The sequence below is a fragment of the Syngnathus acus genome, chromosome 10 (assembly GCF_901709675.1).
Source record: "Syngnathus acus chromosome 10, fSynAcu1.2, whole genome shotgun sequence".
NCBI lineage: Eukaryota > Metazoa > Chordata > Actinopteri > Syngnathiformes > Syngnathidae > Syngnathus > Syngnathus acus.
Genome location: NC_051095.1, coordinates 8615733 through 8629129, shown reverse-complemented (window position 1 = coordinate 8629129; position 13397 = coordinate 8615733). Strand labels below are relative to the sequence as shown.

Here is a 13397-nt window from a genome sequence, read left to right as displayed (position 1 = left end):
ATGACCCTATTTTCAAAATTTAACACATGGAAGCTTTGCCAGTGCTATTTTATTTCTACATATCTGTTTTCCAAAATGTGTTTTCCTTTTGATAGTGATACTATATATTACTGGAGTAAATGTCAAATTACCTATTTGACATACCCAAGTAATGAAAATGCACTAGATTTTAGGGGCTGGGAATTTATCCCATGCTGCCAGCACACAAGTCAGACGAGTGTAGCCCTCCACTATCAGCGACTTTAGTATATATTTTTATAAAGTCAAATAAAATAAAGTGTTACTTTATTTTCATGAAAACATCTTTTTAAGTGTGGCTGGAACAAATTAATGGTGTTTCCATTTATTTCCATTGGGAAAGATACTTTGACATGATTGTGGTCATGGAACAAATGAAACTATTAATATGTACATTAGTTATTCAGTCGGTTGCAGTTTAGTAATGTTGTTACTGTTGTTATTATTATTGACTTGTTCAACTGCAATACTCTTTGTGGTGGTGAACTTGATGGACCAAAGATATTGTATGACAACAGACAGCACAGATAAGCGGCCAGTGTTTCATACAGCCAACGTTAAACCTCAGTACACACACAAACACACACGTTATCCAATGCACCATCATGGTCTCATTGCGTTCCTTGTTTTCCATCTGCCTCTCTTCTCCCTTCGTTGTATTTTTATTTTTTTTGTCATTTGATCAAATTGAATTCCTTTTCCTCCCCGCTGAGTTCACCCAGGCTCGACATTACAACACAAGCGCACCTTTTGGCTATGTAACCAAAACACAAAGCGGCATTTCTTCAAACAATACAACTGTCGGCTGTTCTTATTTACTTTTGTCCTCCTTTACATTATCCTGGGCTATCTCTTCCTGCACACTTCACGCTCCCCTACCCACAATGCAGTGCAGGACGGCCGTTTGTCTGAATTATGGCTGCGGCGCTTTGGAAGGGAATGGGCACACACTTCTCACCTGGGTGTTGTGTGGCACTCTCATTGTTGGATTTATCCAATGTCGTGGGGAAGATTTGATCTATTGTACAAAAAGACATAAATCATTCATAATTGGCATTAAAGTCTTTGCTTATTGCCTAGCAGAAACAGATGATAAAATCTCAGTCTGTTTTCTCTCGAGTGTTCTGGATGTGGCTAAGACGTGTTGTGTTGGGAATGTTTGACATGGTTTATCTCAAGAAAGTTTCTATTCGTCGTTTATCGCAAGTAATTTTCTAGTTGTCTGACATAGTTGATCTGAAGCTGATTTTAAGTCAGCGCTCTAGTCGCGGCTAATATCTACGTTTTTATTTCGGAGCACTGAACATGCAGTAGCCAATCAAAGCAAATTTCTTTTTAGGTCGAGATGCAGCTTGTGTCCAAAAGTTTTTTTTATTTAGCACCCTAATAGAGTTTTCTTTTCAGGGCTCTGTACATACAGTAGCTAATCTAAAACAATTTTCTATTCAGAGATCTCGATGGGGCTAATATCTGACAATGTTTTTTTCCAGAAAACCAATCTAAAGCTTTTTTCTATTCACAGCTGTAGACATCTTTTTGGCACTTTTTTATGTGGCTAATCTCAAACTAGAGCTCCTGTGAAGCTGTTTTCTTTATAGTCCTCTAGAAGTGGCAAATTTGAATGTGTTTTTCTGAAAGTCCAGACATGACGAGACATAATCTTGTGACTAATCTCAAACTGTTCTGATGTAGCTGTAGTCTGTTTCAGATTAGTTACATCTCGAGCAGCAAAAAAACCTCCAGCCCAACCATGCTAATTTCGACTCTGGAAAAAGATATTTTATTTTTGTCAAATATTTATCTTTCCTGAATTGATAGATCTGTTTCTAAAAACAAATCTGAGCTAGTTTTCCATAACAGATTCTTTTTAGCCTTGGAGGTCCCGTTGTCCTGGATGGGATATTCATCTTGAGAGTTTCCACAACTTCTGTAATTTGGACAGGCGAGAATGCCTTATTGCAACTTGAGCTTGACTTGTCTCGCTCCACTTTTTATTCCCCTTCATTTTGAGTTGTAAAAGAGCCTCCGCCAGCCCAGTATCACTTCACATTTTCCTCCTCCTGTGTAACAATAAGGAGAGCTCATTATTCGCAAGCCAATACCTCCCGTGCTGTCTACGCGTTCATTGCATTAAAGCCAAAGTCAAAAAAGTCTATCAAGCCTGCTCGGAATGTTGGTTTTCATCCTCGCTCGTCAAGTTATAGCTGCTCGCTCATATTGCGGTATGATATGGATGCGCTTTGCACGCGCCTCGGCTTTTAACCGATGTGCTGTTCACGGGGGTGCACGGTGATGATTTTATTGCAGATGAGGCTCGTTTGGCCCGAGAGCCAAATGCTGACTTGGCATGATGTTGGGGGACCAGCCTGCAGAGCTCTGACTCTTCTGTACAATGTCTAAGTTGGCTGTCTTGCGGTCTGAAATGAAAAATAAGAGAATGAAAATGACACTTTGAATGTCAATTTGCTTTAGAAAAAAAAGAAAAAACAAAAGAGTTGGAAGCTTAAGACTACTGAGTTCACTTGAGACATGAAGTGTTGTACATGCAAATTAGATAACTCGTCTACTGATTTCATTATTTGACCAGTTCGGACATTTTTTTTTTTTTTTTGTAAACACCAGATACTACAGCTAAGACTGATTTGAGACTTTTAAGGTTAAGCCTCGTAATTTACAGATTTATACATGCGACTTGATCCTATCTCTGGGATTTACATTGAAGAGGTACACCTTTACTGTAGTTTTATGTTATGGATCAGCAGATTTCAATGACGTCAGGCTCGCCTTGACCTGATCTATCCGATCTGTTCGTTTTCACTGTGGTCCCATTGATAGAAACGTGATTCAATGGATGTAACTTGAATGTCACAGACAGATGCGCGACAACCATTAGACCGCCATTCTGCCCGGCGCCTGAACTATGCGGTGGGCTTTTACTATAACATTTACCAAGTAAGCTAATTAAATTTCCTACTAATTAATAGATTGTCATTAATTTTGCTTTTGGTACTAAATCCTTCTAAATTATAGAAAGAATGGACTTTCCACATAGCTACTAAAACGAGGTCCACTTTTGCTCTGTTGATCCAATTTATCATAGATGGGCAATGCAACCTTGGTCCATCAGTCTGCGGCGGTTGCAGATGGAGCAGAAAAGTTTGTGCATGCGAGTGTGTGTGTGTGCGTGCGTGTGCGCACCAGATGGTAGCAAAGGGAAGGACTGAATCAGTCTGCCAATAGGCTTCATCATAGATATGATTAAAGACACTAATTATATGGAAAGAAATTAAATTTTGGTTCCCAGTCTTTGCCCTGTGACGAACATCAATACACACACACACGCACACACATAGTTTTCCACAAAGAACCATCTCGTTGCAGACTGATAGCAATCATGTCACTGCTAATCAGGGTGCTTGGTGAACAAAGCTGTCGGAGGAATTCAATCATATCGCAGATGATGAAACCATTTACCCTCAGTGAGGACGCAGAAGGAGGAACGTGGCCTCCGACGCCAGTCTTCAACTTAGTCCTTATTTCCCGGAGAAATTGGCGACGTGATATTACTGGAGAGCCGTGTGATCCCACGCGTTGACGATGCGATAAAGACAACTCGCCGGGAGACGCTCGGCAGTTGATCTGATAAGACTTTGTTAGACTTCATGAGAGGTGCTGAGGTTCTCAGTAGGTGATTCACATCTTAAGAGGATCATAAGAAGAGCTTTGTGGGTGTCCTGCTTGCCCCCTAAATGAAACCAGTTTTTGAAGCGCATACTGGAGATGAACATACCACTGGACCATACTCACGCAAACTGTAGAATGCACTGGATGAACACCAGAGGAACAACACTCTTCACCGATCTATGTTATCAATATTATTATATTATATATATATATATATATTATATATTATATTATAAGTAATAATAAATTATATTTGTAGTGCACTTTAAATTTTTTTTAAAAATCTCAAAAGTACACAGTTCTGCTCAGCCAGTATTGAATCGGGAAACGAGTCAACTTAATTATCTCATTACGCACTATTATTCTTACCAGACAAAACCAAAACAATTTATAGTACGCTATGTTGTACACTACACGCCGTGACGCACTGCTTGACATGTACGTTCTTTGCTAACCCTGAGGAGGGATGCAAATGTTGCGAGTCCAATGTTGGCCTGTAGGCACCAATTTATTTATTTTTTTATATTTCCATCTGGGTCCAAAGTGAATCGGCACCAAGTGTTAACCGCCAGCAGCTGGCGAGTAGATGGACATAGCGTATGTGTAAAATGCAAAGTCGCTGCAAATCAAAGCTTTTTATGGCCCATGATGCGCACTCTTAAAAAATGAGCGTGTACCTTTACTGGAAACACAATGATGTGTTTTGTTCAACTGTGTCAACCAGATGTTTGGCCCACGCAGCAAATGTTCATCAAGGTCGGGTTAGTTTAATCCGACTAATGGATAAACAAAACGAGCAACAGAGACTATAATTTCATGGAGCATCTAGAAATACGGTCCTATCTCGATTTGATGGACAGAGATTAATTAATTTGACATGTTGCTTTGCCTTTAATACAATCAAATTAAATAATTTGTGTAATTTAAAAAATACACAGCTTTTAGGAGTCAGAAAAAAACCATCTATCTTTTGTTAAAAAACAGCCCACTTGTTGCCGTGGTGACATGCCTTTAAGGATGCCCACTCAGGAGACAAAATGGGCGCACACACCCCACTGCGAGGACTGCTTTCGTGGCACATGTTGTCTGTCCACTGAGCACGAGGAAAAGGGAAGGTGGAAGGGATGAGCGGATAAATGGACAAGGTTAGATGCTTGAAAGTAAACGTAAAACAAGAAAGTGAATGGATGCGAGTATTTGGGGGATTTGTTGGGGTCTGTTTGCCACAACCGTTACTAGTATATCCCGCTGATAATTTTTTACTTTGGCTCTCTACATTTGAAAACAGATCTGTACTTTTTGGACTTTTTCAAAATAAGCTGCATTGTTTTTCTCAACTTGCACGTCCAGCTAACACTAGCTAGCTCTTACCTTAAAAACAACCAACATGCAATATATATGTGACATTTCTTGACAAAATCTCTCCATAGCTGACTGTAAAAAAAAAAAAACTCTTGTATTGTTTAGTATACAAGTATTTCAATCTCACTTGAACCATGGCTTGCTCAAATGTTAATTGAATACAACTACAATGATCTTAAAAGTGGATTCTACTTCATGTTTGAGTTGCAACAATATATCGTCGGCATTTGGCCGAAACCTCTCACAATCTGGAAATGTATTCAGAAAAAAATCACAATATTTTAGAGTTTGTACGTTGTTTTTTTTTAACTTACACGGGAGTTGGATCAGTTCCATTAAATTACCTCGATCTATCATAGTTTCCAAGTAAAGATAATTTCAATCAAAGAAAGGATGAAGGAATGAGAAGGTTTTGAGTTTGTTGGGTTCACGGTTAGACCGATTGATGTAGAAGGAAGGAAAGTGGCGGTCGGGACCGACAGTGTCTACCAAGAGCAAATTAAAATAAAAGCCAAGGATGTATGACAGTGGGCTAGGGGGGGCATTGGCGGTGAAGGGGGTAGGGGGGTCTCCATGTGGGAGTTTAGCCAATGAGGCGTAGACTGGCTGTGTTTGTGGGAGGAAGGAAGTCGTGACTGCCGGTTGATTTAAGGCGGCTTTGCTTTTAATGAAATTGTTTCAGTGACAGAGCCGGTAAAAGGCCCTTAATGGATTGGCCGGCCTAATGTAATGAAATTACTCCCTCTTTCACTACACACAGGAAAGAAAGAATAAAAGATGACATTGGCAGCAGGAGGAGGAGGAGGAGGAAAAGGAGGAAAATGCCATTAATATTTACAGAAGCGACAAGAAGGGTGGGCACTTCCTCCCCACTCTCTCTTCTCCGCTCTCTTTCTCTCTATGGGCGTCTACCTCTCTCTCTCCCCCCCCATCTGGCGGGCGAGCGAGGCAGCAGGTGATAGGCTGCCGCCACGTCGGCCGTTTGGCCACTTCTATTCCTCCTCGCCGGCTCTCCTTTTTCCTCTTCTCCTCCTCGGGGCGGCTCACACATCACGGTGCTAAGGTGAGAGCGGCCATCCCTTCCGCTGTGTGTATGTGAGAGAGTGTGTATGCGTGTGTGTGTGTAGGGTGTGATACTTTGAGCTCACTACTGAGGTATCACCTCCCCGTTTCCTCCTCCTCCTCACACACTTATTCACGCCTTTTTTTTGGTAGTCCCTCCTCCCCCCTCAGCGGACCTTGACTCTGTGTGTGTTTGTGTGTGTGTGTGTGTCTGTGTGTGTGTCTGTGTGTGTGTGTGTGTGTGTGTGTGTGTGTGTGTGTGTGTGTGTGTGCGTGCGTGTGTGTGTTTGTGTGTGTAGGCAACTGGACAGCAACCACATCAGCTGCATTGAAGATGGGGCTTTCCGAGCACTGCGCGATCTGGAGATTCTGTAAGTAGAAAAAAAAAAAAATCTTCCTCCTCCATCTTTCATTTTACAGGTCACAACCTTCATCCCGTCTTCATTTCTATCTTCTTCCTCACTTTAATAAGTGTCTAAGTGAATCATCTGGAAAATATTGCATGTCTAAGTTTTTTTTTTCTTTCTAATGTGCCTGTCAAGGAGAGCATCCTTGATGCACATCTCACGCACGCACTCACACAAACATGAATATTCTGGCATGCAAAAATGTGCTCCTCAGGCACTCCAGTGGGATTATGTTCCTTTTTTTTTTATAGCTTTGCATTTTTACATTGCTCGGGACATTTTATGAGAAAGTTGTTGTATTTGTGTGTTGCTCAAGCATTGGCTCATTTGTCTGCAGGCAGTGTGTTGCCACTTGCGATGAAAAGTTGGAGCTGCTGATAAAACTTGTAAATTAGAAGGGGAGGATGCAGAGGAGTGGATGTCAGGGCGTGAGGGGGCGGGAGGATACGAACTCTGATTTGGCGACTCGATGAACATGTTTGAATTGTGGTGGTTGGTATGGAGACAGTCAAGGTCACCCATGGAAGATTTAGCAATAATTTCTAGGTGAAAATAATTGATTTGGCTCTTTCGTTGGCATAATCTGATGCTTCCACATACAGACTGAAAATGCCACAAATCATAAGATGACGTCAAAGACCAATAGGAGAGTAAACCTCTGACAGGACAGCAGTAATTGGTGTCAAGGAAGTATGTCAAAGTGATAGGTCTTTGTAAGATCTTTGTATGTTTAAGTTTAGCCTGGGTAGTTAGTGGAAGTTAGGGGTCTACTCCTGTTCAGCTTGTGCTAAAAAACGATGGCAGTCGCTTTATAATTACTATTTTTAGATTTTTAGCATTTTAGTTTTAAAGGAAATAGAAGTTGAGTTTGATATAATATTTGTCGTATTTATAACTATTAATATAGACAATTATTAAAATTCCTTTAGGTGATGTTTCGCTATAATTTCTTAGTGTAATTGTAACATTCCACATGCTAGCATTAGCTGAACTTGTTGCGAAATTAAATCTCCATTTGGCTGTGGCGGTCCACTTCTTTGCTAGCTAGCCTACTTGGATAAGATGTCCGACTAGTGTGTTTGATGCGGCGTGAGTTTTGCAGTTTCCCTGTGAAAACTCACTGCCCTCATCCAATCTGAGACCACAGGGTACTTTGTTAAAGCAAGAAATGGGAAGAACTCATTTTGTAGTTCCTGGGCTCCCCCTACAGTCGCAAAGTGCAATGAAATTTGAAGCGCGGAAGCTAAATTGAAAATGGAATTCTAATCTGTCTAATGGTATCCGATGTATCATTTTATGCACTTGCGACATGGTCCACTCAGCCATCCGTCGTTAATTGTCGCTATCCGTCGCCGAGCGTCTCTCGCAGTCGTGGCGTTGATGGTGCAGTGTGACGCTTCCTAATGTGCTCACATAAATGATTAAAGAGCGTCAAGGCTTCCAGTGAAAACTGTTCGATACTCGGGTGTGCGGAAGCCTGGATGAAAACCGAGCCAGGATGCTTATGAGAAGCCAGAGCGTCCACCATTTGGTTGCTGACTTTTGATCCCGGAGGAGAGTGATGGTGCCTGGTGAGGGTCATTAGCAATTCATAAGAGGCTTGACGGCGGAATTTACAATGCACTGTAAATACACAGCAGAAGGCAGGACGGGACACACACTTTAGTCACCCTGGTGTAACGTTTTAACAAAGCCAGGTGCACGCACACGCATGCATGCCCATCTGTCCTGTCCAAGTGGTCCAAAGTGTGACTATAGTTTGAAATAATATGTGGGTACGTGTTTGCACTTTTTGCATTTTAATTTCAATATTTCACCTGTCACCTTTTTTTTTTTTTTTTTTTTTTTTTTTTTAGAATAAAAGTAGAACAGTAATGGCGGTATATATTCATGAGTGCGCGAGACAGGGCCCTATCCCTAATAGACAGCAACTGAATAATTGACGCCCCCCTTTTTTGAGGAATATATTTTTTGTTGTAGTATTTATTTAATTATTTTGGATTAATGTGGTGTTTGGGATGGAAATGAATATAAATAGCATTTTATATCCCATCCCTCCAACAAATGTGTTTTGAGGAAATAATCCATCCATCCATCAGAGAGACTCAGCTCCTCTCTTGTATTTCAGTACAGCAGTAATATTAGTTATTCTTGGCTGAGTATGAAGAATTTAGGAGTAAACTGTGTTTTTATCGTCTGTCTTAATGTGTTGGTTCAAATATTTGTTCCTCAGTGTGTGCCTATGGAACATTTAATATTAAACTAGCGAAGGCTATGTGGTTCTTTCAAATATGCAACATCTTTATTTTATGTTTAGTTTGACAGTAAACTTCAATCGGGACTGGCATTAAAACCATGATTTATTTTTTAAAAGATTAATTACTAATTGGATCTGTCAAACAACCGCTTGTTGTAACGAGAGGCGCCTGCCACCATACAGAGAAGCAATTCATTATTTAAACCTCACACAAATTACCTGCCCCCTCCCATCTGTCTGTTTTAAAAATCAAAGGTGGCCCCTAAGATCAAATGACACTAACTGTGGGCTCACTATTTGGCAAGCAGAATTTCACAATCGTTGTGTTTCCATAGCGTTGCGAAAGTAATGAATAATCAGTTTGCATAACACGAATGGGACTGAGGTAAGGCTCTCGTCTCCCTCCTCTTCATCGTCACTGTAAGTCAATGTGACACCTCGCTGGTGTGGAAACAGCCAAGCCTCAAATTGAGTCAGTCAGTCAGACATTTGTTTCATTAATAATGAATGCGGGCTTGCCTCATTCCTCCCTCTGATCCTCCATCTCGTCTCTCCACGCTTTCTTTTTGTCTTTCTTTTTGATACCCATCAAATGACTCGCTTGTCATGTTTTGATACTTCTCCGCTCTTTATTGTTTCAGTGTCTTTTCTTTTCATTTATGAATTTAAATTTTTTTGCCACCTATATTGCGCATCGACTGCAACAATAGCTGGCTACTATTGCCACATGATTGCTGACCTTCAAATTTTGTCGGATAACTTTTTACTTGCCGGCCACATGCCAAACTTCGGCCTTTCCCCCCAAAATTTGTTGAAAAAAAAATCTGCCATTCAGAGGTTAAATAAATCATAATCTTGCCTTTAGAAGCACAAGCTTGCTGCTTTTGAGGAGGAGGAGGAGGAAGAGGAGGAGGAGGAGACATGCTGATTAGGGCAGATGTGATTGATAAATGGATCTGGAATATCATATATATTTTGTATTGATATTATGGAATTTAATATTGGCCATACTGGTAAGAGTCACAAATGGTTTAAAAAGAAACAAAACTTTTTGTCTGTCAGAAAAGCTTTGAAATGCAAATACCGAACACTCACTAATAGATCAAACATGCACAATTATGACCAATAGCCAATCGTTGGGTTTTTACACTGTACATTTTTGTAAGGCAATTTCTGCGCATTAAAATTGATATATGGTTTTATTATTCATATATTGTATAGTTTTAGTTTTTCTTTCTTTTGCTGTAATCCTTCAACCCAACACCCCTTATTCTGTAATCTAAGAATTTTATCGGACTCTCTCTCTCTCTCTCTCTCTCTCTCTCTATGGAAATTAAAACAAAATCACTCAATCATAAAGTAGCAAAATACTGCTTCTACAGTAAAACAGAAAAAATCTAAATATTTTGACATTTCATAAGAGCATCTTCCAAACGCCCAAGTGAAATGCCAAACATCGGCTGCGAAAGCTGTTTCTCACGAATATTAATAAATGTAGCTAGAGAACAATTCATTTTCATGCCCAACAGGAACACATTAAACTCTGACTCATCTGCAAGATAAAAATGCTCACAAAATCGGTGGCTAATTAAAAGAAAATAATCCCACAACATTACCATGACTCACATGAACAACTGCACACCGGTGTGGACGTGACTTGATTATTCAACATTTAAATATGGGAATTCATACAAAAAAATAATGTTCACAAATTAATTATTTCACACTTCATGTGTAAAATGAGTATATGTTAAAATATAATGCACATTGGCAGGAATTTGGTGGGAATTCATAAAATGTTCACAAATTAATTATTTCTCTCTCCATGTGTAAAATGAGTATGTTTGCAATACAATTCTACATTTTGGATTACGTTCAAAGCAGCCATCTATTTTGGCACAAGATGACATCAGCAAGCATGACTTTCTGCTTGCCAAATAGTGAGCCTTTACATTATCGCTTTATAATAAGAGTAATGCTGTTGTAGTTTTTTTTTTATAGTTTTAAAATGGTCAAGGTGTCGTGACCTCTCCTTGCCAAATAGTGAGCAGACATGTACATACAGGGAGCAGACGCTCAATTTACATGCATGATTTTTAATTAGTGTTATTAGTGTTTTAATTAATTTAAACACTGCAATAAATAAATAAGATAATAATAAATAAAACAATTATCTGTTATAGAATAGCTATATAATAAAATTACTACAACTTATGATTGCTCTTCTATATATTCTAGATAAGAACAGCCAGAATGATCTTCTTCTTGCCAAATAGTGAGCATACATGATGCCCCCATAATACAACATAAATATTTTAGACATGATTTTTTGAAATGTTTAGTTTTTTTTAAATACAAAACTGCCATAATACATAAATATTGTAATAGACAAAAATATCCAGAATGACTTCTGTACTTGCCAAATATCGACCTTACACGGTACCAATTCATAAAAAGGGTACCAATGATGTAGGTTTTTACTTTACTTTACTAAACGTGTATTAGAGTGTTATTTTTCATCTTTTATACCTTCTGTAAATCATAATGGAGATCAATATGAACAACTAGTATTACCTCCTGCTTGTAAAATAGCAAGCTTACATTGTAGCCTACCACTTTGTAATAAAAGCATCCATGCTTTGGGTGCATAACTACATTTTAGAAATGAAGACTTCTTTAACACTAGTGGATAACAGTAGCCTGTGCAAACTCCTGTTGCCAAATAATGAGCCCAGTTATAAATGGTCGTAGCTCATTATGAAATAATCTTCTTTAACAAAATTCTTCCATCTAGGAACTAGAATAAATATACTGTTAACAACTGTAGTTTACCAAATAGTGAGCCTGTGCTGTTTTCAACCCATTTAAAACCTCATTAGTTATTCCTCAGATTATTATTGTTTTTGAATTGTTTTTCTAGCCGCTTTCTGTTTCAATCAACCTTGTGCTGCATTTTAAACGGTCGCCTCACAATCAATTCGCGCTTGCAAATTGAGATGCGATTAGTGCGCTTGATCCCAGCGGCGCAGGGTCATCTTTTCCCGGGTGTTCATATCCGCATCGAACCGCTTCGGTGATGAAGATCGACTAAGATGCTGCCACGTTGAAAAATTAAAAAAGGAAATTCGCATGCGGCGATGACTTTTTGGTCTACTGCCTGATGATTAAACGGCACCAATTTGTAGGCGGCCAAATCAGCTTGTGGAATTAATCGTCGGATTGTTAGTGTCCATATCGGCAAAACCTGCCAGGGACGATTAAGCGTTTTTGGCTAAAATGACACCATTTTGTGGTTTGTAATCAAAATGATTTATCATGGAGTGCATTAAACAAAATATCATTTTGCTGGCCTGATAAAAATACGTATGATTAGATAGTTAAGACCAAAATATTGTGCGGCAGGAGTAACAGCAGAGAGCATTATGCTAAACTTTATTAAAGCAAAGTGATGTGATTATTTTAAATACACAAGTTGTAGATATCCAACTGCGGGTCGCAAAACAAAGAAATTGTTTTTCGACTTGAAACTTAAAGCAGTACGACTGTTGAACTTAATTTGCAATATGGTAATAGATTCCTCCATCCATCTGTGGTTGAGTAAATAAACGCCCCTGGCCTCCGTTTGTAGTCATGCACTAAACCGAAGATTTGGCACCTTGCGTTAGTTGGACTTGTTGCTCTTTTTGTAGTCGCATCAGCGCACGCAGATGGAAGTGTTTGATGCGGGACTGTTTGTCTTTCCATGTGTTGCTGTCATTTCACGCTCCATCGCACCCTCGAGCACGCCAACATGGTGGAAACTAGCGTTTACACGCACACCATGAAGAAGCATTTGCCGTATTGTGTTCAGGCTCAAACATAAAACGCTCCGAGGATCCCAGACAACATCCTGCATACTTTGGGACATGATTCGTCATGCTATGATTTAGGGTTGAAGTCAACAATCGTGTTCAAATCGATGTAATGGATATATCTATATATATGTATGTATATTTAAATATGTGTACCGTAATTTTCGGACTATAAGTCGCGGTTTTTTTTCATAGTTTGGGTGGGGGGGCGACTTATACTCAGGAGCGATTTATATACATATATATGGGGTTTTTTCACTTTTTTGGGCATTTTATGGCTGGTGCGACTTATACTCCGGTGCGACTTATAGTCCGAAAATTACGGTATATATTTGTATCTGTATATGCACTATAAGTATAGTGTACAGTGCATTTTCCCCCCCCAATATTTTCTTTCAATAAATGGAAACCAATCCATGTTTTTGAATCGAAATCGGCAGTATATATATTCATCTATTCAAGAATTTTGGGACACAAGGACCAAGCAATTGTCACTAATATCCACCAATTGATTGCGTGGCAATCCAGGCTAACAGCCGCTAACTAACTAACGTGCGATATGTGATTCTGCTGCGAGCGCATGCGCGTGTCTTGTATTGGGTTAATCCAGTTAGCGCGGTCTGTAAGTGATGGCTCCCCGTGTGATGATGAATGGTAATTTCGATTTAACATAACCGGACTAACGAGCGCACTAATGAGCCCGACGCGAGTCCGGACAGCTCGCGCTTGGCGGGCTGGCGCGGCGCATGCCAATGA

The 13397-nt window shown here is 39.6% G+C and overlaps 1 protein-coding gene across 2 annotated transcripts in view; it reads left to right on the top strand.

Annotated features, from left to right (window-relative positions):
- Nucleotides 1-13397, top strand: part of slit3 (slit homolog 3 (Drosophila)) — a 168992-nt gene that overhangs the window by 86799 nt on the left and 68796 nt on the right. Inside the window, exons 1-2 of one of the 2 annotated variants that reach the window (XM_037262170.1) lie at nt 6001-6127; nt 6426-6497. Coding sequence is in view for 1 of the 2 variants with exons in the window: in XM_037262169.1 (XP_037118064.1) it covers nt 6426-6497 (72 nt within the window). In the remaining variant the exon portion in view is untranslated. Of the gene's footprint in view, nt 1-6000; nt 6128-6425; nt 6498-13397 lie in introns of those variants that run through there. The other variant, XM_037262169.1, reaches the window with a different exon arrangement.